This window comes from Jaculus jaculus, chromosome 13, assembly GCF_020740685.1.
Source record: "Jaculus jaculus isolate mJacJac1 chromosome 13, mJacJac1.mat.Y.cur, whole genome shotgun sequence".
Classification (NCBI taxonomy): domain Eukaryota; kingdom Metazoa; phylum Chordata; class Mammalia; order Rodentia; family Dipodidae; genus Jaculus; species Jaculus jaculus.
Window position 1 is genome coordinate 4,389,756 of NC_059114.1, and position 23,460 is coordinate 4,413,215.

At 50.5% G+C, this 23,460-nt stretch overlaps 1 protein-coding gene across 10 annotated transcripts in view; it reads right to left on the bottom strand.

Annotated features, from left to right (window-relative positions):
- The window catches only part of Carmil1 (capping protein regulator and myosin 1 linker 1), a 263,372-nt gene extending 241,908 nt beyond the window's left edge, over positions 1-21,464 (bottom strand). For 6 of the 10 annotated variants that reach the window (XM_045132264.1, XM_045132262.1, XM_045132263.1 and 3 more), the window contains exons 1-2: positions 21,182-21,464; positions 14,113-14,210 (exon numbers count right to left, since the gene is read on the bottom strand). In XM_045132264.1, coding sequence (XP_044988199.1) covers positions 14,113-14,210; positions 21,182-21,221 — 138 coding nt within the window. In that variant the 5' untranslated portion in view covers positions 21,222-21,464. The remainder of the gene's footprint in view (positions 1-14,112; positions 14,211-21,181) is intronic. The other 4 variants (XM_045132270.1, XM_045132268.1, XM_045132265.1 and 1 more) reach the window with 1 other exon arrangement.
- Positions 21,465-23,460: the final 1,996 nt, after the last annotated feature.

The window sequence follows — 23,460 nt, forward strand, 5'->3', positions numbered from 1 at the left end:
CCATTCTCTCTATTTCTCAAATAAATAAATACAATATAAAAAAAGAGAGAAACAAGATGGTGGATGGCCAGTCTACTCAAGGAACAATACCCAAGTCCTCTACACACACATAAACATGTACACACATACAAACATGCACATCACATAAACATGCATATGCACACAAACAGATATACACACATAAACATGTGTGCACACATAAACATGTATACACACACATGCACACATGTAAAAAAAAGTTATCCCCAGTGACATAGCATGCTTGAGACCAGTTGGGGCTACATGAGACCCTGAATCAAAAGAAAAGAAAAAAAAAAACAGGGCTGGAAAGATGGCTCAGCAGTTAAGGCACTGGCCTACAAAGCCTAACCACCAGGGTTCAATTCCCCAGTACCCAGATAGATACACAAAGTGATGCATGCATCTGGAGTTCATCTGAAGTGGCTAGAAGTCCTGGTTCATTCGTTCTCTCTCTCTCTCTCTCTCTCTCTCCTTGCAAATAAATAAATAAATAAAAATTTTAAAAGCCAAGTGTGGTGGCACACACCTTTAATCCCAGCACTTGGCAGGCAGAGATAGGAGGATGGCATTGAGTTCAAGGCCACCCTGAGACTACATAGTGAATTCCAGGCCAGCCTGGGCTAGAGTGAGATCCTACCTCGAAAAGCAAAAGACAAAACAAAACTAAACAAAAAGTACGTTATATGTAATGTCTCAATTTTCGAAACAAACCTACATCCCTCTGCAATCACACTCATTTTATAGGTGAGAAAATAAGGCAAAAGAGAGGCTGCATACCTCACCTAAGGTTAAATGGGAGCAAATGGTAGTTTAGGGATTTCATCCCAAGCAGACTGACTCCAAACCAGAGAAAGAGCCACTACAGAAATGGGAGGTGGGCTGGAGAGATGGCTTAGCGGTTAAGCCTGTGAAGCCTAAGGACCCTGGTCCGAGGCTTGGTTCCCCAGGACCCATGTTAGCCAGATGCACAAAGGGCACACATGTCTGGAGTTCGTCTGCAGTGGCTGGAAGCTCTGGCGCGCCCATTCATTCTCTCTCTCTCTCTCTCTCTCTCTCTCTCTCTCTCTCTCTCTCTCTCTCTCTCTCTCTCTCTCTCTCTCTCTCTCTCTCCACCCCCCTTCTCTCCCTGTCACTATCAAATAAATAAATAAGAATGAACAAAAAAAAAAAAAGGAGGGCTGGAGAGATGGCTTAGCGGTTAAGCGCTTGCCTGTGAAGCCTAAGGACCCCGGTTCGAGGCTCGGTTCCCCAGGTCCCACGTTAGCCAGATGCACAAGGGGGCGCACACATCTGGAGTTCGTTTGCAGAGGCTGGAAGCCCTGGCGCGCCCATTCTCTCTCTCTCTCTCCCTCTATCTGTCTTTCTCTCTGTGTCTGTCACTCTCAAATAAATAAAATAATTAATTAATTAAAAAAAAAGAAAAGAAAAAAGAAATAGGAGGTAATCCAGATGTAGTGGCTCACACCGTTAATCCCAGCACTTGGGAGGCAGAGGTAGGAGGATCACCATGAGTTCAAGGCCACCCTGAGACTACATAGTGAATTCCAGGTCAGCCTGGACCAGAGTGAGACCCTACCTTGGAAAAAAAAAAAAAGAAAGAAATGGAGATATGAAATTATCCGTGAGGACACTGACAGAAACACTCGCTGTTGCTCAAAGGCTAACTTACAGCACAGGATCACCCTAAAATATTAAGAAGGAGAGCCCCACTCAGACAACCAAAGAAACTGGCTATTCACAGCTACCGCTGCCAGGCCCAAAGGGAGCGGGTGGGAAAGTCCTCCTGCTCAGCGCTGGGGACAACCTGCATGTGTCAGACATAAAGACAGACGCCACTTTCAGCGTCCACAGCAAGAGCCCACAAATGGCACACGGCTAAAGAAAGCCTAAGTGACAAGGTGCTAATGTCTCACCTCGGCCTCGGAGGCTTTGCTAACAAGAAACGGCTAGGGCTGGGGGGAGAGGGGAGGACTGGAAAATCTCCCCACACGCAGGCCTTGTCCAGGGTGGGATCTGGCTGTGGGAGCCAAGAAGGGAGGATCATAAGTTCCAGACCAGCCGGGCTACAGCTGAGACCAAGTACAGGGGAGGGGAGAAAGAAGGGGAAGAAAGGAAGGGAAGAAAAGAGGAAGAGAGATGACGAGTCTAAGTCAGTGAGAGAACTTCTGCCTGACATGCATGGCTTTAGATCGATACCCAGAACCCCCTAAAAACAATTTTCGTTAAAGACAAGAAAGACCGGGCATGGTGGTGCCCAGCTTTCATCCCGGCACTTGGGAGGCAGAGGTAGGAGGATCGCCGTGAGTTCGGGGCCACCCTGAGACTCCATAGTGAATTCCAGGTCAGCCTGGGCTACAGCGAGCCCCTACCTCGAAAAACAAAGACAATCTGAGCCTGGCTGCACACACCTTTAGTCTCAGCACTCAGGGAGCTGAGGTAGGAGGATCGCTATGAGTTGGAGGCCAGCCTGGCGTGAGTTCCAGGTCAGCCTGGGTTATAGTGAGACCCTGCCTCAAAAAAAAAAAAAAAAAATTAAGAAGAGAACAAATAAAACTGAACAGTGAAGAAAAAGAGCCCCCAACCACTTTGACTGGACATGGTAAAATTATAAACTAAGGGTTATTTAAACTCCAAAGTTTTTTTTTTTTTTTTTAAAGCTATTGAAAAGGAAACTGTTCCCAAAACTTTACAGTGAATTCACAAGCCCTGAACTTGGAGGAGGTGAGCACAGTGATAAGGACCAGGGTGCTTGCGGGTAGAAAATGGGAACCGAATGGCGTTCAGCCGAGGGTTGCGTCCATCGTGATCAACCCCACCTACGCTACTGGGGACAAAGTTTTCCACAGGCTCCCTCGGACGTGCAGGGTTTTGCCCAGGGTGCAGGCAAAAGGGTTTGAAAGAGGAGAGTGCAAGGGTGCCAAATTCCCAGTCCAAACCGACACAGCTGCTCCCCTCCAAGTCACACTTCTGGCGCATGACAGAACCTCGAGGGGAGGGGACATGTGACAACTGACTTAGGACAGATGGGTTGGGGGGGAGTGTCCACTGATAACACCTCGCTCAACCAGCCTGGCCCCACCAGCCACTCTCCAGCTGGGCTTCAAGCAGAGCGTGGCTGTGAACCAGGGGAAAGAAGGGACCAGAGGATGGTTGGGGTTTGGAAACTTTGCCCAGCCACCCACATCTGCTTCTCCTATTGTTTTTTCTTGCTTCTCGTACAATAACTGGAAGTGTATTCCTGAAAGCAGAAAGGTCGTGAGGTCATGTGTGTGCGTGTGTGCGTGCGTGTGTGCGTGCGTGTGTGTGTGTGCACACATATACCACAGTGTCTCTTCTTGTCTTTGCCTCTATGAAGACCAGACTAACTAGCCATCTAGCTTGGGATTCCCGACTCCGCCTCCCAGTGCCGTGGGTGTGTTGAGTTTATGGACACACAAACCACGCGGTGAGTGGGTGCTCAGTACTGGGGAACCCAAACTCTAATTTGTTTTCAGGCTTCCACAGCAAGAGATTGTAGCCATTGAAACCAGCCCCAATGTGTCCTTGTTTGTGTGTGCACGTGTGACTATGTGTGTGTGTGTGTGTGTGTGTGTGGGTGTGGGTGTTGGTTTGGTTTTTGCTAGTTATGGAGGGGGTTGAACCCGGCACCTCACATTCTAGGCAGATGTTCCACTGCTGAGCCACAACTCCAGCCCCGACTAGTGGATTCTAGACACAGACCCGTGCCATACCACTGGGTCACAGCCCCACCCCCTCACTGGCAAGTGCTCTACCGCTGGGCTACAGTCCCTGCCAGTACCTGCCAGTTTTGCAAGGAAAGCCGTTGCTAGGCAGCAACCTACCCAGTGATGGCCTTGGAAGGGCCATGGAAGCAGGCTGAACCACGGAGGCTAGAGCCACAGGCCCTGCCCACTTGAACCTGCTTCCCCCTGCAGCGCAACGTAAGGCGGGATGGGGTACAGAGGGAAGAGAGTAATCAAGACTCAAGCAAGGGCCTGGAGACATGGCTCAGTGGTTAAGCACTTGTCTGCAAAACCCAAAGACCTGGGTTCAATTTCCCAGTACCCACAAGTGATGCATGCATCTGAAGTTTTTACAGCGGCTAGAGGCCCTGGCATACCCATTCTTTCTCTCTTCTTCTTCTCTTTCTTTCTTTCTTTCTCTTTCTCTGCTTGCAAGTAAATAAAAATATTGTTTTGTTTTTTTTCAAATGCTCAAGGAGCCGGGCATGGTGGTGCACACCTTTAATCCCAGCACTCAGGAGGCAGAGGCAAGAGGATCACCGTGAGTCCGAGACCACCCTGAGACTACATAGTAAATTCCAGGTCAGCCTGGGCTAGAGTGAAACCCTACCTTGAAAAACCAAAATAAATAAATGAGACTCAAGGAAGGATGACTCCAGCTTATGTGGGGAGGGGGAGGACTGTAGGACTTAAGCAACTGGCCGTTGGCACAATTAGGCTGTGTCAACTATGTTACAGTCATTGCGGTGACCAGATACTGGACAAGAAGCGTCTTAAAGAAGGTATTGTTTCAGTTTGCAGCTCCAGGTTACAGGCCATCATGGGGAAGACACTGTGGCGGGAACTTGAGGCCGCTGGTCATGTCACATTCCATGCAGAGGGACGAAGAGAAGCAGCAGTGAGGAATGCTGGTGCTCAGCTACCTCTCTTTTATACAGTCCCTGACCACTGCCCACAGAGAAAGGTGCTGCCCACAGTTAAGGTGGATCCTCCCACATCAGTCAATAGTCAGATAGCCCCTCCCACAGTTAAGGTGGATCCTCCCACATCAGTCAATAGTCAAGATAGCCCCTCCCACAGTTAAGGTGGATCCACCCACATCAGTCAGTAGTCAAGATCAACCCTTCCACAGTTAAGGTGGATCCTCCCACATCAGTCAATAGTCAAGATAGCCCCTCCCACAGTTAAGGTGGATCCACCCACATCAGTCAGTAGTCAAGATCAACCCTTCCACAGTTAAGGTGGATCCTCCCACATCAGTCAGCATAGTCAAGATAACCCCTCCCACAGTTAAGGTGGATCCACCCACATCAGTCAGTAGTCAAGATCAACCCTTCCACAGTTAAGGTGGATCCTCCCACATCAGTCAATAGTCAAGATCAACCCTTCCACAGTTAAGGTGGATCCACCCACATCAGTCAGCATAGTCAAGATCACCCCTCCCACAGTTAAGGTGGATCCTCCCACATCAGTCAGTAGTCAAGATCACCCCTCCCACAGTTAAGGTGGATCCTCCCACATCAGTCAGTAGTCAAGATCACCCCTCCCACAGTTAAGGTGGATCCTCCCACATCAGTCAACATAGTCCAGACAATCCCTCACAGGCCTGCCTGGAAACTAACCTAACTAGGTAATTCCTCAGGGGTGATTTCTGGATCCTGTTAAGTTGACCATCAATATAAACCACCACATAGGTGAACTAACAGTTAAACTATTGGAAGGAAAAAAAATGTCCTTGCCAGGTGCAGTGAGTGGTGCATCCCTTTAATCTTAACACTCAAGAGGCAGAGTTAGGAGAAGCACTGTGAGTTCAAGGCCAGCCTGGAACTATAGAGTTCCAGGTCAGCCTGGGATAGAGTGAGCACCTACCTCAAAAAAAAAAAAGAAAGAAAGAAAGAAAGAGAGAAAAGAAAAACAAAACAGAAAAACAAACAAACAAACAATGTCCTTTCATCATGATAATAAACCACCTCCTGAACCAGGCCTGGCTCTGTATGCAACCTAGATTATGGTGCTTGTTAAGTATGTTTTGACTAATGAAAGAGCCAGGCACCTTGTCATTTGCAAGTCCTCTCACTACCAGAGCATTCAAAGACCCAAGGCAAGAAAGCCCGTTGGCAAAAGCAAAGACAATCTTATGATGCATGCAGACACCCATGCAGGCTTCCACCTAAGGAAGAAGCTTCAGCTGGGCCTATCAAGAGAGCATCACCAAGAGCTAGAACAGGCAGAGCCATCTTTGCAGGCCTCCGTAGTTCTCCGTGCCTGAGAGAAGACAATGCACTCACACAGGCAGAGGTGAAAGGAATGGAGTCTGCTTGAGAGCTGGGGGCCACGGGGCTGAGAAATGCTAGGACAGACAAAAAGAACAAGCCTGTTAAGCAGTTTCGGAATGGTAGCGCACACCTTCAGTCCCAGCACTCAAACGACAGAGGTAGATGTGCCATTCATTCAAGACCAGCCTGAGGCTCTAGAGTGAGGTCCCGGGTCAGCCTGGGTTAGAGTGAGACCCTACCTCAAAGAAGAAAAGAAAGAAAGAAAAGAAACTAAAGTAAAGATGATGAGATGTAAGAGTTATTCTCTAATGAGACTTCCTGAATAAGAGTAAGATGAAAACCACCCCTGGAAATGCCTTCCCCATAGCAATCCCACCCCCAGGAATTTCCCCAAGAGAAACAACAGACAGCAGAAAAAGAAAAAAAACCAGAACATCTGACAATACAGAACACACTTAGGTAAATTACAATATACCTATACAGGAGACCAACACAACATCATGAAGAAATTCAAAATGAGACAAATTCAAAATGTCATAAAGTTCTGAGGGCTAAGACTAAAATCATAAAAGTATATCACAAACAGTAATTAAATTCCATTTTAGAATATATGATGGTGAAAAAATAAAAATTGAAAACATTTTTAACGTATGATGAGGGCTGGAGAGATGGCTTAGCGGTTAAGTGCTTGCCTGTGAAGCGTAAGGATCCCTGTTCAAGGCTCAATTCCCCAGCACCCACATAAGCCAGATGCACAATGGGGCGCATGCATGTGGAGTTCTTATGCAGTGGCTAGAGGCCCTGATGCACCTATTCACTCTTTCTCTCTCTCTCTCCCCCTCTTTCTCCCTCTGTCTGTTGCTCTCAAATAAATAAATAAAAATAAACAAAAAAAAAGACGATGAGAGGTAGCTAGGGAGAAGACACAGTGGATAAAATGATCATTTCACAAGCATGAGGGGTTGACTTGGCATCTCCTGCACCCACAAGCCAACAGGGGCCATGTGTGCCCAGCGCTTAGGAGGATCCCCAGGGCTTGCTGGCTAGTCTCACCAAAGCAGATGAACTCCAGATTTTGGGGAGATGGCTCAATGGCTAAAGGTGATGGCTTGCAGAGCCTACTGGCCTGGCCCAGGTTCAATTCCCCAGCCACTCATGTGAAGAGGAATGGGCATCTATCTGCAGCAGCATGAGACTCTGGCAAGACCCCTCCACATATACATAATACATGCAAATAAATTAAAAAAAAAAACTTTGTTAAAGTAATTGAGGAAGACACCCAACATGGGCCTCAGGCTCTGCATTGCACACACGGACACATGTACATGTACATGTACACACACATAAACAGCCACACACACATGCATACACTCATGCAAAAAATATTATATTAAAATATATAAGCAAGGCTAAGGAGATGGCTCAGCAGTTAAAAGTACTTGCTTGCAAAACCTGTTGGCCTGAGTTTGACTCGCCAGAACCCATAAAAAGCCAGATGCACAAAGTTGCACAACCACACTCACTACCTCTCTCTCACACACACACACACACACAACACAAATATATATATATATATATATATATACACACACACACACACACACACACACACACACACACACACACAATTCTTTTTCTTTTTGGGTTGTTGAGGTGGGGTATCACTCTAGCCCAGGCTGACACAGAATTCAATATATAGTCTCAGGCTGGCCTCAAACTCACAGTGATCCTCCCACCTCTACCTCCCAAGTGCTGGAATTAAAGGCGGGCACCATCACACACACATAGAATTTTTTTTTTTTTTTTTTTGGATTTTCGAGGTAGGGTTTCACTGTAGTCCAGGCTTACCTGGAATTCACTATGTAGCCTCAGGGTGGCCTCGAACTCACGACAATCCTCCTACCTCTGCCTCCCAAGTGCTAGGATTAAAGGCGTGCACCACCACGCCCGGCACACATAGAATTTTCTAAAAGATGTATCACAGGTTAGCCAGGTGTTGCTGTGCTTGCCTGTAATCCCAGCACTGCGGCAGAAGAATTGCCAGAAATTCAAGGCCTACTGTATTAATTACACAGTGAGTCTCAACCAGCCTGGGGTACAGAATGAGATCCCCCACAGCCCCTCTCTTAAAAAAGAAAGGGAGAGCCGGGCATAGTGGTGCATGCCTCTAGTGCCAGCACTTGAGAGGCAAAGGTAGATGGATCTCTGTGAGTTCAAGGCCACCCTGAGACTACATAATGAATTCCAGCTCAGCCTGGCCTACAGAGTGAGACCCTACCTCAAAAAAACAAAAAGCACAGGCTGGAGAGATGGCTTAGCGGTTAAGCGCTTGCCTGTGAAGCCTAAGGATCCCAGTTCGAGGCTCGATTGCCCAAGACCCACATTAGCCAGATGCACAAGGGGGCGCACATGTCTGGAGTTCGTCTGCAGTGGCTGGAGGCCCTGGCACGCCCATTCTCTCTCTGTCTCTCTATCTGCCTCTTTCTCTCTGTCTGTTGTTCTCAAATAAATAAAAAATAAACAAAAAAAAGTTAAAAAAAACAAAACAAAAAGAAAGTAAGGGAGAGAGGGAGGGAGGAAAATAGAAAAAGAAAGGAAAACATTTAGTTGCAGTTTTCAATCTCGTTTAACAATAGGTTAAGTGTGTTTCCGATGAAAGGACACTGAACTGCCCCATCAGCTTGACTGAGGTCTGGTTTGTCTCCTCAGTAGCTACTTTATAATCATGGAATCGAGTGCTCCCTATTCATTCCAAATTTTGGTGAGATGCCTTGCCCTCACTTAATACAATGCCCCTTTCATACCCCCTCCCCCCTCCCCAGTTACTCCTCCTCCTTGGCATCCCCCTCCCCTGTACATGGTACCCTGGGAGGCTAAACCCCAAAGGCTGGGAAAACTGTTATCTTTTTAAGAACAATGAAGCTATATCAGGGCTGATATGCGCGCCGAGGCTTCCCTGCCCGAGGTCATTTGACTCGCGGCTCCCACCTGCAGAGGAAAGTGGGGCACAGACAGGGAAGCTCAACTTCGTGCAGCTCAGGTAACAAGTCCAACGCAGCCAGAAGTGCATCCTGGGAAAGTATGCGGCAGGCCAGAGCATCCCCCGCCCCCTACCCGGAGAGAGGCGGGGGCTGCCCCCAGACTCTGGGTTCGGGTAAACCCTCTTAACACTCAACTACGGCTCCTTTCATTTTGAACCTCCCAGGACTTCTACGCACTCCGATAGCCCTCCTGAGGATCATGTCTGCGCCCGGCCGTTGTCTACAGCTCGGTTTCCTGCGGCCATGTAACTTCACCCAGGCGCTCTGAAAACCACCTAGGCACTGAATTGTCAGATGATCCTGGAACCTCACAGTGCCACAAAGGGGACTGTTCGAATTACAGGACGACCGCCCGGACTGCCTGGCACAGAGGTTCTAAACCCAGAGGCCTGCGCCCATGGGACCTGCCAACAGCAGACCCCAGAAGCGTCTGCGGCCCTATGAGCCGTCCATCCTGACCCCTGTGCTCGCTGTGGGAGCAAAGCCCCAACACACAGAAGTGCTACCCAGGTGGCCTGGCCAGCACTGGGTACCCCACTTTGGGGCTGAGAATGTTTCTCCCACCATCACTGTTTACCAGAAATGCATCCCCAGTCTAGCTATTTTAAACGCTGCGGTGCCTGCCCTGCTTAGCTGGGGAATGGGAGAGTCTCTCTACAGCAACCAAAACAGACCCCAGTCTCACTTTCTACGTGTTTCTGACTTGCTCAGCCGAACAGTCGCACGGGGCTGGGGTGGTGGCTCAGAGGCAGAGCCAGTGGTCAGCAAGCGCAAGGCCCTGGGTTCTATCTTCCACACAGGACCAGCCTCGGGGTTTGGGGCTTAACTATGAATATGCAAAACATAATTCTTTTTAAATTTTGTTTACTACTTATTTGCAAACAGAAAGAGAGAGAATGGGCACACCAGCTCCTCTTGTCACTGCAAACAAATCCCAGATGCGTGCGCCACTTGGTGTGTTTGGCTTTATGAGGGTGCTAGGGAAGCCCGGGCTAATAGGCCTTGCGAGCAAACGCTTTTAACTACTGAACCATTTCTCTGGCCCTTAAGCAATTTCTTTTTTTTTTTTTTTGAGACAGTCTGGAGATTTGAACTCAAAGCAATCCTCCTGCTTCAGCTTCCCAAGTGCTGGGATTGCAGGCATGAGGCAACATGCCTAACTACCAATTTCAGTATCTTTATTTATGCATGTAGGGAGTGAGCACTCCAAGGCTTCTTGATGCCACTTTTTTGTGTCTGGCTTACATGGGTGGCTTGGGAATGGAACCTGGGCTGACAGACTTTGCAAGCAAGCACCTTTAGCTTTGAAGCCATCTCCCTAGCCCCTGTGTGACATTTTTCATGACAATATTATGGGAAGAATAGATAAGTGGTCTTAGCACTGGGGAGTCAGAGGGTAGAATATTAGTTCAAAGCCAGTCTTGGCTACATAATGAGTTCAAAGGCAGCCCGGGCAATATGACACTCTGTCTTCAAAAAGTAAAATAAAAGCCAATAGCATATTAGTAGCTTACCAGGGTCAGAGAGGTGTGGATTTAGTGTGGCTACAAAAAGGACAATAAAGGAGTGGTGAGATGGCTTAGTGGTTAAGGTGTTTGCTTGCAAAGTCAAAGGACACAGGTTCAATCCCCCAGTAACCACATAAAGCCAGATGCATAAGATGATGCATGCATCTGGAGTTTGTTTGCAGTGGCTAGAGGCCCTGGCGTGCCCATTCTCTCTCTCTCTCTCTCTCTCCCTCTCAAAATAAATAAATAAATATGTTTAAAGGGGGGGGTCAATTAAAAAAGCCACCGACCCAGCCAAAGAAACCTAAATCAACATCATTTTTTGAGAGAGTCTCACTGGCCTGGAACTCACTGTTCAGGCGGCACTAGCCAGCCAGTGACCCCAGGGACACTCCTCTCCCCACCTCCACAGCCGGGATTGCCAGCACCCAGAACAGCGCTCAGCTTTTCTCACGGTGCCAAGGGTGACAAGGGTCTCAACTCGGGCCCTCATGCTTGCCCAGCATGCACTTGACCAACGGAGTCACCACTCAGGCCCCTAGCCAGTATTTAAATAGATGCCACAAGGGCTGGAGAGATGGCTTAGTGGTTATGGCACTTGCCTGTGAAGACTAAGGACCCATGTTCTACTCTCCAGATCCCTCGTAAGCCGGACACACAAAGGTGAGGCAAGCACAAGGTCGCACACGCCCACTAGGTGGCGCAAGCATCTGGAGTTCAATGGTAGTGACTGAGGCCCTGGTGTGTCAATTGTCATTCTCCCTCTCTAAAATAAAAATCAATAAATAAATAGATGCCACTTAGTCTGACAAGCAAGGCATATACACAACTATATCACAATTGCCTTCATTCCAGAAAGCAGCTGACCAACACTGAGCAACTGTCTGGACCAACAGGGTGTGGCTCCAGAGTCAGAGCTCTTAACCACAGAACCCTCCAGCCTCCCCAGAGAATAAAGTTCACATGAAGGTCGTCAGGAACAAATGGCATGAAGACCCCCGTTTTACAAGCACTAATACCTGATAATGGAACAGTGTCCTAATCAGCTCCACATGGACAGTTCATGGGAAGAATGGCAGTGATTTCAGGCTTACAGATCCAGGGAAAGTTCCACCATTCAGATCCGCCCCAACTAACACCCTAGGGTTCGACCCTAGGATCGTTGCCCCCAGTGACACCTCCCTCCAGCTAGGCAGCTAGAAACCCAAGTTATAAGTTTTAATAAACTCCTGAGTCTATTGGGGGGATATACATTCAAGCTACCACAGACTGGAATCAGGCTTTGAGTAGTCCATCCCAACCCAGGGTAGATCTTGTCTCTTCCCACTTTGAGCTCTGCCTGGTTTCTGGGCACATACCATTCCTACTCTGGCCAGAGCTAGTCTGCACTCTTCCCGTGGTGAACCCCTGTCTATCCTGTGTCAGCTTGGGTTCCACTTCCTTCCGGAAGCCCTGAGTCCTCATTCACCCCTCATCGGTTACAAGCTTCCTCACCCACCAGCCCAGCAGCAGAGACCCTATGAAATCACAGCCAAAGCACATCTTTAAAAAAAATTATATATTTATTTATTTGAGAGAACAGGGGAGAGAGAAAGAGACAGATAGAGAGAGAATGGGCACATCAGGGCCTCGAGCCACTGCCAACAAACTCCAGACACAGGCACCACTTTTTGCATCTGGCTTATGTGGGACCTGGAGAATTGAACCTGGGTCATTTGGCTTTGCAGGGAAGTGCCTTCCTTAACCGCTAAGTCATCTCTCCAGACCCTCGAAGCACATCTTATCCACACCATGGGCCTGGTACCCAGCACAGTCAATCAATATGGAACAAATGAACGTGTGAGGCAATCCAGTCCAACAAAGACCCAGAGCTCTGATCCTTCTGGAACCCCAACCTCCCCCGAAGTGAGCAGACACTGCCTAAGGCATCGAGAAGTTTTCTTATTATCTTAACGCAATGGCAGAGCAAACCATTTCTGAGTGTGGTTCAAATCCCAGCACTGCCGTTGACGAGCCCAGAGACCTGAGGCGAGGGTTCCTTTAGCCTCTCCAAACCTCAACTTCATCATCGGTAACATGGAGCTGTAAAAGGCGGGCCGCTCCCACAGGGCTGCAGTGGGGATCCAAGACGTACCAAGCACAAGTTAAGTACTCAACAGACAGAGTACTTGGCCAGCGTTCTGAACATATTAGCCATTACACTCACAAGAAGAAAGAAGACGAAGATAAAGGAGAAACTCTGTACTCAGCCAGGCATGGTGACTCCAACCAGCAATCCTCCTGTCTCAGCCTTCCACGTGCTGGGGAAGACGGGGCTAAACCGCCATACCTGCTTCTCTTCCCAGCATTTAAATTTAGACTAGCCATTGGGACTGGAGAGATGGTCTCAGCAGTTAAAAGTACTCACTTGCAGGGTTGGAGAGATGGCTTAGTGGTTAAGCGCTTGCCTGTGAACCCCAAGGACCCTGGTTCGAAGCTCGATTTTCCAGGACCCACATAAGCCCGGTGCACAAGGGGGTGCATGCATCTGAAGTATGTTTGCAGTGGCTTAAGGACCTGGTGCACCCATTCTCTCTCTCTCTCTGCCTCTCTCTTTGTCTGTCTGTCTCTCTCAAAAAAAAAAAATTAAAAAATAAAAAAAAGTACTCACTTGCAAAGCCTGACTGCTGGGGTTCAATTCCCCAGCACCCCTGCATCGGAGTTTGTTTGCAGTGGCTAGGAGCCCTGGCGTGCCCATTTTCCCCTCTTCTCTCCTCTCTCCTTGCAAATAAATAGACTAGCCATAGTGTCAACTTAGAAACCAGCAAGAAAGACCAAACTGTGTTTTACCTTTGAAAACATACTGGTCGGGGGCTGAAGAAATGGCTCAGCAAAGCCTGACAGCCCAGGTCCAATTCCCAGTACCCTCATAAAGCCAGACGCACAAAGCGGTGCATGCATCTAGAGTTTCTTTGCAGTGACAAGGGGCCCTGGCGCACCCATTCTCTCTGTGTGTGTCTCTCTGTGTTTGCAAATACATACATACTGTTAAAGTACTGGCCAGTCACTGATGACCTCTAAAGGCTTGAGTCCATAGGGGCCAAGTCCTTGGCCACCAAGTAATTCTTCTGACCTCTGCAGGGAATGACAACCCCAAAGATCACACGGCAATACTATGTCCAGTGCGTGTCTTTCCACAGAAACGCTCAAACCCGCACGGCAGGTGATGAACGCGTGGCTGCCATTCTCAGGTCATCGGCTAGATGAGACTCCAGACCTGCCACTTGCCAGCGTTACTGAACTATTAAGACACGAGTGTCCCAAACTCCTCCATAAGAAAGTCACATGACCAGCCAACAACGAGAAAATGGGCTCCAGGCATTCATATGAACACAGGAAAATACAAACGAACCTCTAAACATGACCTCACTTTCAATTCCCCACCAAGGAAGAGCCCAGGGTGTCTAAGACAAACACAAAGTGCCCAACGAAGGGGAAGACGCCTCCGCCCTGAAGACCCTCATGGCACACCCGGGACACTCACCAGCACCTTGTTCTCAACCCGGTCCCCCTTCACCTCCAGCTTCACCTTCTTCTTCACCGTCATTTTGATCTTTCTGCCGAGAACATCCTTGACGCTCTCTGAAAGAGAAGAACTGCTTCATTACCTTCTTTTATCATTAAGGAAAGCGCTGGTGGGGGAGGGGGCGGCTGGCGGGGCAGGGGTGCTGCAGACATTGCTCAGTGGTTAAAAGGGCTTGCTTGCAGAGCATGCTGGCCGGGATCCATGTCCCAATCACCCACGTAAAGCCACATGCACAAGTGATGCAGGCATCTGTAGTCTGTTTGCGTGGATGCACCCATTCATTCTCATTCTCTCTCTCTCCTTGCAAATAAATAATAAAGAAGAGAAGAGAAAGAGGGAAGGGGAGGGGAGGGAAGGTGGAAGGGGAAGGGAAGGGAGGGGAAGGGAGGGGAAGGGAGGGGAAGGGAGGGGAGGGGAGGGGAAGGGAAGAGAAGGGAGGGGAAGGGAAGGGAAGGGGAGGGGAGGGGAAGGGAGGGGAGGGGAGGGGAGGGGAGGGGAAGGGAGGGGAGGGGAGGGGAGGGGAAGGGGAGGGGAAGGGGAAGGGGAAGGGGAAGGGGAAGGGGAAGGGGAAGGGGAAGGGGAAGGGGAAGGGGAAGGGGAAGGGGAAGGGGAAGGGAAGGGAAGGGAAGGGAAGGGAAGGGAAGGGAAGGGAAGGGAAACATTACAGTATGGAAAGCATTTGGAGGAGCCTATCTTTTTTCTTTTGATTCACAAGGAGAGAGAGAGAGAGATCACGGGTGTGTGCAGGGCCTCTAGCCGCTATAAATGAACTCCAGATGCATGTGCCACCTTGTGCATCTGGCTCACATGGGTACTGGCGAATCAAACCTGGGTCCTTCAGCTTCTCAGGCAAGCGCCCTAACCGCTAGTCAGCAGGCATCAAGATCATTTGGTTGGTTTTGAGGCAGGACCTTGCTTTCCTGCACAGGCGCCCACACTCAAGTGATCACCCTGCATCAGCATCTCATGTGGCAGAGACAAGAGGCAGGCATCACCGGCCCTGCTTAAGTTTTCTTTGGAGGATGGGAAGTTGTGTTGGGGACTGACCCCAGGGCCTCAGACATGCTGGCCAAGCACTCCACCCCTGAGCACTGAGCTGTGTCCCACTGTCATCAATAATTTCATATAAGCCAGTTGTGGGGGAGCACACCTTTAACCCCAACACTCAGAGAGGCAGAGCTAGGAAGACCATCATGAGTTCGAGGGCACCCTAAGACTACATAGTGAATTCCGAGTAAACCTGAGCTAGAGTGAGACCCTACCTCGAAAAACTGAAAAAAAGAAAAAAAGAGGGGGCTGGAGAGATGGCTTAGGGGTTAAGGTGCTTGCCTATAATTCCTAAGGACCCAGGTTTGATTTCCCAGTGCCCATATGAAGCCAGATGCAAAAAGTGGCACACATAGCTGGAGGTTGTTTGCAGTGGCTGTTGGCCCTGGCGTGCCCATGTTCATTCTCTCTCTCCTCACTATTTCTCTTCTTCCCTCTCTCCCCCCTCAAATAAATAATAAATGAATAAAATAAAATAATTTATAAATAAAATAGTAAGAAGAAAAATGTGGTATTTTCATGGCATTGTGGGGAGCCCAGAGGCCATTGGGAGCCAGGAGCACCCAGCCAAAGAACAGGAGCTGGACCAAATGGTTTAGCCAGAGAGGGACACTCCCTGCCACCTGCCCGTGCAAACCACCAAAGCCCAAATGGTGTCTGGCAACAGGAAAGGAAGAATTGGGGGGGGGGGGGCAAGGCTTGAAATATGGGAGGGGGAGAGGGGAGGCGTCTTCCCAGGACCCTCATGAGCACCCCAACCTGAACATATCCCAACTCAAATTCAGTCTCATCTCCTATTGGCCACTAAGGAAGCTGGATGCCTTGTCCAGCCCCAGCTGACAGGCCATGCACCAGATGCAAATTTTCCAACATTCAGCCAGGGAACAGGGTGGGACCCCACAGATGACTGCAGTTCCCCCATCCAGGCCCACGGCCTTCATAAGCATGGTGACCTTCCCAAACCCAAGAGGGTAAGTCCACCACTCCTGGTGTGAGCCACCTCAGTCATTTCTGGAAGAACGCAAACCTCACTGAAGCAAGCCCATGACATTCACACTTCCCAGTTCAACTTCTCAGTATATACTCAAGGGTCCAATTCTCCCTGCAATTCACCTTTTAAATCCCCAGAATATGTGTGTGTGTGTGTGTGTGTGTGTGTGTGTGTGTGTGTGTGTGTGTTTTCAAGGTAGGGTCTCGCTCTAGCCCAGGCTGACCTGGAATTAACTCTGTAGTCTCAGGGTGGCCTCAAACTCACGGCGATCCTCCTACCTCTGCCTCCCGAGTGCTGGGATTAAAGACGTGCGCCACCACGCCGGGCTTTAAAACTATTTTTACTTATTACAACAATTACCTTCTCGTTGCTAGGACAAAACACCCTAGTAAAAACAGCTTACGGGAGGGATGGATTTATCTCCAGCTTGCAGCTATAAGGGAAGCTTCACCATGGCAGAGACGGGCAGCCACACATCCGCGGCACAGGGAACAGCTGGAGCTGAACATGAGGCAGCCCAGACCCGCTGACCCCAAGGTCAGTCCCCGGAGTACAGCCCCATCTTCCAGCAGGCTGGGACTAACCAGGAAGCTCAGCCAAACACCTGAGGCTGTGAGGGGACACTGACCCTCAAGCCACATCATTTATCTGAGAGAGAAGAGTGAGAGAGACGGGGCACCACATCAGGGCTGCAAACAAACTCCAGCCCACTCCGTGCCTCTGTTGTTACATGGTGCTGGGGAATCGAACTCAGGCCTGTGGGCTCTGCAAGCAGGTGCCTTCAGCCACTGAGCCATCTCCTCAGCCCAGGGATTTTTCTACACTTTATCCTTTTCTCCTGTCCTGGTTATAGTCTGTTTTTCCTCCAAATGCTAGCTCCCTTCTCTAGGATTTCACAGCTCTGGAGTCTGTACCATGAACGTCTTTGCCTGTTCGGATGGCACGTGCTGGCGTACACAGCAGTGCCCCTACCATGAGATGCGCAGACAGTCCCCGCCTTCCACATATAGTGGCAGCCACCAGAGACGCCACCAGACGAATCCACACACAGACTGGGGAGGGGGTGAGAGGAGCCCCGAGGCGAAATGGTCCGAAACCGACTGTGGGGTCCAGAGTGGAATGTACAACACAATCCATGGAGATGCTGGCATGAAACACAAGTTTTACTGTTATTTACAATGGGTTTCAGCTAATGTTTGAGACCATGCACATTCAGTAAGGTTGGTATGTAGTTAACAACTACCTATGCTTTAACTAGAGGATGATCAACGGGCTGGGAAGATGGCTCAGCAGTTAAAGGCACTTGCTTGCAAAACCTTCCAGCCTGGGTTCAATTCCTTAGCCACCCACATAAGCCCGACACAAAAAGAGTAGAGTAAGCATCTGGCATTCCTTTGTAGCAGCAAGAGGACCTAGTGTGTGGGGGAGTGTGTCCACACACACACACACGTGTGTGTGTAAATAAATAAACGGTGGTCAAAGTTCCCTTACTGGAAACACATCACTAGGTGAGGAAGAAGGGAGGAAAAGACCTTCAGCACAGAGGACTCGGAGGCCCCAAGAAGTGCAGTCCGCTGAGCTGAGCAGCAGGGAGGAGGAATTAGGGCGAGTGAGGGCTCTCACCGCCCGTCCTCCGGGAGGCTTCCGTCCCATCAAACACAAAGCAGGGGCTGCAGAGGAGTTCGAGGCGCCTGCTCGCAACACCTGCCCACCCAGGACCCGATTCCACAGCACCCGCGTAAAGCCAGACGCCAGCGGTGTTCCTCTGCTGGCCAGCCTGGGACTACAGCGAGTGTTCCAGATCAGCCTGAGCTACAGTGGGACCCCACCTTGGTGGGGGGGGGGAGGCGAGAAGAACTCAAGCAAGAACAGGGAACACTTGTGGAAAATATACACCTAAAATTTACTTAATACTGTATATGAAAGAAGCCTGAAGCCACAGACCAAAACATGAAGGCACCTGAGTGGTACAGAGTCTCATTCTTCTCTGCATTTGCAATGGCTCCACAGGGGCTGGAGGAATGCACAAAGTGGCACATGCATCAGGACTTCGTTTGCAGTGGCAGAAGGGCCTGGCATACCCATACTCTCCTCTCTCTCGCACACACACACACAAATAAAAATAATAAAAACTTTTAAAGTAATTCTACAAAACGCAGTCAGAGCCGGGCGTGGTGATGTACGCCTTTAATCTCAGCACTCGGGAGGCAAAGGTAGGAGGATTGCTGTGAGTTCGAGGCTACCGTGAGACTCCGTAATGAATTCCAGGTCAGCCTGGGCTAGAGTGAGACCCTACCTCAAAAAAAAAAAAAAAAGCCAGTCAGTCAGTGGTGGCTCACACTTGTAATCCTACCATTAGGAGAGGCAGGAGGATTGTCCCAAATTTGAGACAAACCTGGACTACAGAGTGAGATACTGCCTCAAAAAAAAAAAAAAAAGAAAAGAAAAAAATGGCTGGAGAGATGGTTTAGTGGTTAAGGCGCTTGCCTGTAAAGCCAAAGGACCTAGGATTTATTCCCGAGTACCCAAGTAAAGCCAGATGCACAAGGTGGGCACATGCATCTGGAGTTTGCTTGCAGTGGCTAGAGGCCCTGGTGCCCCCATTCTCTCTATCTGCCCCTTTCTCTCCTTTCTTTCTCTCTCCAATAAGTAAATAAAATATTTTTAATCCATAACCAGAAAGATCCACAGTACACTGCATCCATGCTTTAGCAGGTTTGACTGAATACGCAGAGGTCTCTGTGGAGCTACTAGGGAGGTCTCCATAGCGCTGCCTTTTTTTATATAATTTTTTAAAATTTGTTTATTTAAGAAAGCGAGAGAAAGAGGCAGACACAGAAAGAGAGAGAGAATGGGTGCGCCAGGGCCTCCAGCCACTGCAAACGAACTCCAGATACATGCTCCACCTTGTGCATCTGGCTTGCATAGGTCCTGGGAAATTGAACGGAGGTCCTTTGGCTTTGCAGGCAAATGCCTTAGCCACTAAGCCATCCCTCCAGCCCAAGGACTGCCATTTTGAACAGGTCAGAACTTTCTTTTAGGGTTTTATTTATTCATAAGCAGAGAGATACAGAGAGACAGTATGGGCACGCCATGGCCTCTAGCCACTGCAAACAAACTCCAGACACACAAGTACTGGGGAATCGAACCTGGGCCATTCGGCTTGGCAGGCAAGTGCCTTAACCACTGAACCATGTCTCCAGCCCACAGGTCAGAACTCTTATGAGCAGTGAAACTAGGAGGAAGAGCAGGTGCAGAGTTTCTCCAACCCTGCCCACATAAAACATTTAATCTAAAGGCCTAGACAAGTCTTATCACAGCATGATTGAGAGATAGATACATACAAAAAGACAACACAGGATAAACAAAAATTTCTTTTCAAAACAGGGGTTAAATTCAACTTGTAAATATACCCAACTATTTGAGAACCATAAATATAAACCCGATACTTTATCTCTACTTCCTCCTTCTTGGCCCTTTCCCTCAAGTCATAACCAGACCTCACTAACAGGTTCAAGGACAACTCTACCCACATTTTGAAAATCTACCTCTCCTGGAGAAAAGTTGCGTCTCTAATATTAAGTTTTTCTCTTCCGGGTGGTGGAAACACCCAGAACCGGATGGGCCACTCAGTCCAGCGAAGCCTGATGTCTTATCTCAGGAACTGACTCCACAAAAAGAGGCCCTTGCTTGGAAACAAGGGGGGGTGGGGAGGGGCGGGTGGAAAGGGGATTATAAAAACACCCTCACGTTCTGAATCTGGAGAGGGGCTTTGGCGCTTGCTGGGTTTCTCGTTTGCTGGATTTTATTTCTACAAAAGCAGAGTTCCTTAGAAAACTAGCAACAGTTCCCCCATCACGTTTCACGCGCCGTGAGCTGTTGTTACTAAAGGGAGGGAGCGCAAAGTCCTCCGAAGTATCATCACTGAGAGGCGCGCGCGGCAGGGAGAGGGGCAAAGCCCACCCAGGACAGGAAAACGTCCGCCCCGTGGCCAGCATCCGTGGACGTCGCCCCTCGGAGCCTGGGGGTGCTGCGTGTCAAGCAGGGAACACGGGTCACTGGGGCTCCAAACACACCTGCACACGGCCGTGCTCACCTTAACACAACAGGCTCTACACAAACTTCATGGCTAGATTTTCCCGTAACACTAGCCCGGTCCATCCTCTCTAACTTTTTAACCTTTCCTGACAAATTAAGTTAAAAGCCCAAGATTTAAATCCCAGGCCCCTCAATCCCTTCCCATAAAAACGAGAGGTGTGGGGGGGACTTCCTTCAAGGGCCTCAAACAATGGGTCACCTTGCGCAGGGTACCACATGCGATTCCCTGGGAGATTAAGAAATGGGGGAGCGTGGGAAGGGGGGGGTAGGTTAATCATTATTAAAATAAGGCTTTTATCATTAACCCTCCGTTTCCTGGCTTGAGTTGGCGTCAGCCCAGTAACCCTCTCGTGGCCAGATCGCTCCACCAAGCCACATGCATGCCAGGCCAGGCCCAGTCCTGCCACCAGGCTGGCGCCTCCCCCTCCCCAGGGCCTTCGGTGAGAGGGGCAGCGCCCATGGGGCATTTTCTGCAGGGTGCCCAGCACGTGCCCAAAATGACCTACTGTGGTCTTCCTCCTCCTCCTCCAGGTGTCTTTCTGGAGGGCTTTCCAGAACTTTCCAGAGTTTGGGAGGGGGGACCGTGAGCTGAAAGGGGATCCCCCACACACACACTTCGGCCCCTGCTTCCGCTAACCTGACCCACCTGGCGAAGGAGGACCAGGCGACCCGCACTGACCACTCCCGGGCTCCCGATCCCTCCCTCTCTGGAAGGGACACTTCCTCAGGCCATCGGAGGCAAAGCAGCAAACTTCCCGGCGCCCCCTGCCCAACGCCACTCCCCGCAGTGGGGCGCGGGGAGCCGGGGATGGACCTCCTCCCCGGGGGAGACCGGGGGAAGGACGGAGACGGAGAGGGGAGGCAGGGGACCCGCGTGCGCTCGGATCTTACCCATCAACTCCCGGGGAACGTCGGAGCTCTCGTCCGTCATGGTTGTCCTGGGGGAGGAGGGCGCAGGAGGGGATGGGGGGACCCCACGTCCAACTCTTGACTGGCGGCCCCGCGCCCTTGCCCGAACCCCTCAGTGTTTTGGAGAGGTAGATGCAGCCGAGAGAAAGGCACGAACCGGGTGAGGGAGGGAGGTGGAGAGACAAGGTTGCCGCGCTCCCCCCCCCCCCACCTCCTCGCAGCACCAAAAATAAATACTAAAAAAATAATTTTTTTTTCTTTTTTTTTTTTTTTTTGCAAATGTGAGGTGGGTTGGCGGCCTCGCCTACATGACGCCCCGCCCGGGTTCCCAGGGGCCGAGCGCAGCGGCGGCGGGATCCCGCGCGGGGCGGCTGCGGCGCCGGCTCCTCCCCGCGGCTCCTCCCCGGCCTCGGCGCCGCACCTTGGGCCCAAGGTGAACGCGGAAGGCGGCGCGCGGGCCCGGGCCGGGCAGCCCTCGGCCTCGGCCTCCCTCCCTCCCTCCCCGCGGGCTGGAGCTGGGCGGGGAGCAGCGCGGGCCCTCCTCCTCCTCCTCTCCTCCTCCTTCTTTCCCCGCTCCTCCTCCTGCTCCTCTTCTCCTCCTTCCTTCCCCGCTCCTCCTCCTCCTCCTCCTTGCCTCGCGAGAGCCGCCCTCCCGCACGGGTCCCCCGGCTGGCCTCCCAGCCTGGGCGCGCGATGCCCGGCGCGGGGCACAGCCTGGGGACCCACGCTGCGCGCGCGGGCTGCGGCTCCGGCTGCGGCGGCCACGACGCCCCCTCCTCGCTGCCGCCTTCCCTCCCGAGCCCTGCATCTGCAGAGGGGCTGGCCGAGAGAGCCCGGGAGCCATCTGCTGGCTGCCTGCTATCAGAACCAGCCAGCCGGGTGACTCTGTCCCCTGGACGCCAGACTGCAGGCTCTATGCGGACTCTTCCCCATCCTCTCTGCGCACTACCTGGCTCTTTCTGGGGTCCTTTAAATCCCTAAGTATATATTTGAGAGGAGAGAGACAACGAGCGCTCCAGGGCCTCCTGGCCACTGCAAACGAACTCCCAGATGCATTTTGTGCATTCTGGCTTTACGTGGGTACCAGGGAGTCGAACCCAGCGTGTCAGGCTTTGCGCCGAGCCATCTCCCCAGTCCTTTCTGGGTCCATTTCTAGCCCCCCTCAGCCGTGGGTGCCCCTGCACCCGGGTTATTAACGCAACCTGTAAACATTAGCCGAAGGTGAGCACACACTTTGAGAGCTCTATCCGTTTGCAAGTCAAAAAAAAAAATGCCTTTTGCTCCGAACTCTGGCTCCTTGGCCTTGCTCAGGGCATAGCTGGAAAGCCAGATGCCAGATCACAAAAACCAGAATATGTCTGATGCTAAATCAGATGCTTCCTGGCCCAACCCCAGGCAACTTCCGGGAGCTCCACCACCCCAGGGGGACAACTTCAAGGCCCAGACTGCGCGCTTCCATCTGGGAACATCCCTGAATGTCCCGGTCTGCCAATTCAGCTTCCATTTTAAAGACAAGAAACAGGAGAGTGAGGGGAGGAGATGGAATTTCATGTATTTGCTAGCCTAGTCTTTTTGTTATTGTTTTATTACTTTTATCATTTTTTTTTTTTATTTCTTTGCAAGCAGACAGAGAGAGAGGAAAGAGAGAAAATGGGTGTGCCAGGACCTCTTTACTGCAAACAAACTCCAGATCCATGCGCCACTTTGTGCATCTGGTTTTACGTATGGGGACTGAGGCGTCGAACCCTGGTCATTAGGCTTTGCGGGCAAATGCCTTAGCCGCTGAGCCATCTCTCCAGCCCAGTTCCTTTTACTTTTTGAAGCAAGGTCTCACTCCTGTCCAGGCGGACCTGTAACTGGCTCTGTAGCCCAGGCTGGCCTCAAATCCCATGGTAACTGTTTTGACGTTTTTGAGACAAGGCCTCACACCATAGCCCAAAAGAGACAAACTCAGGACGCAGCCTAGTCTGGCTTGGGATTCACAGCACTCCTTGCTGGCAGCCTCCCCAGTGCTGGGACGGCACCATCACCACACCCAGCTAGTAGTTTAGTTTTAACATCGTCATGAACCTCCTTCTCCACGAATAATCGGAGGTCTCTAGTCTGGCCTGGCTTTACCTGCAGTGTGTTAACCAACTGCCCACCTCACCCACCCCCCACTCCCACAGTCAGATTCCACTCTCTCCAAGACTCTTATCTATTTCTTATCAGTTTTCTGGCCCATCCTTTGTGTATCTTCTTGGTAAAAATTCCCCCAAGGG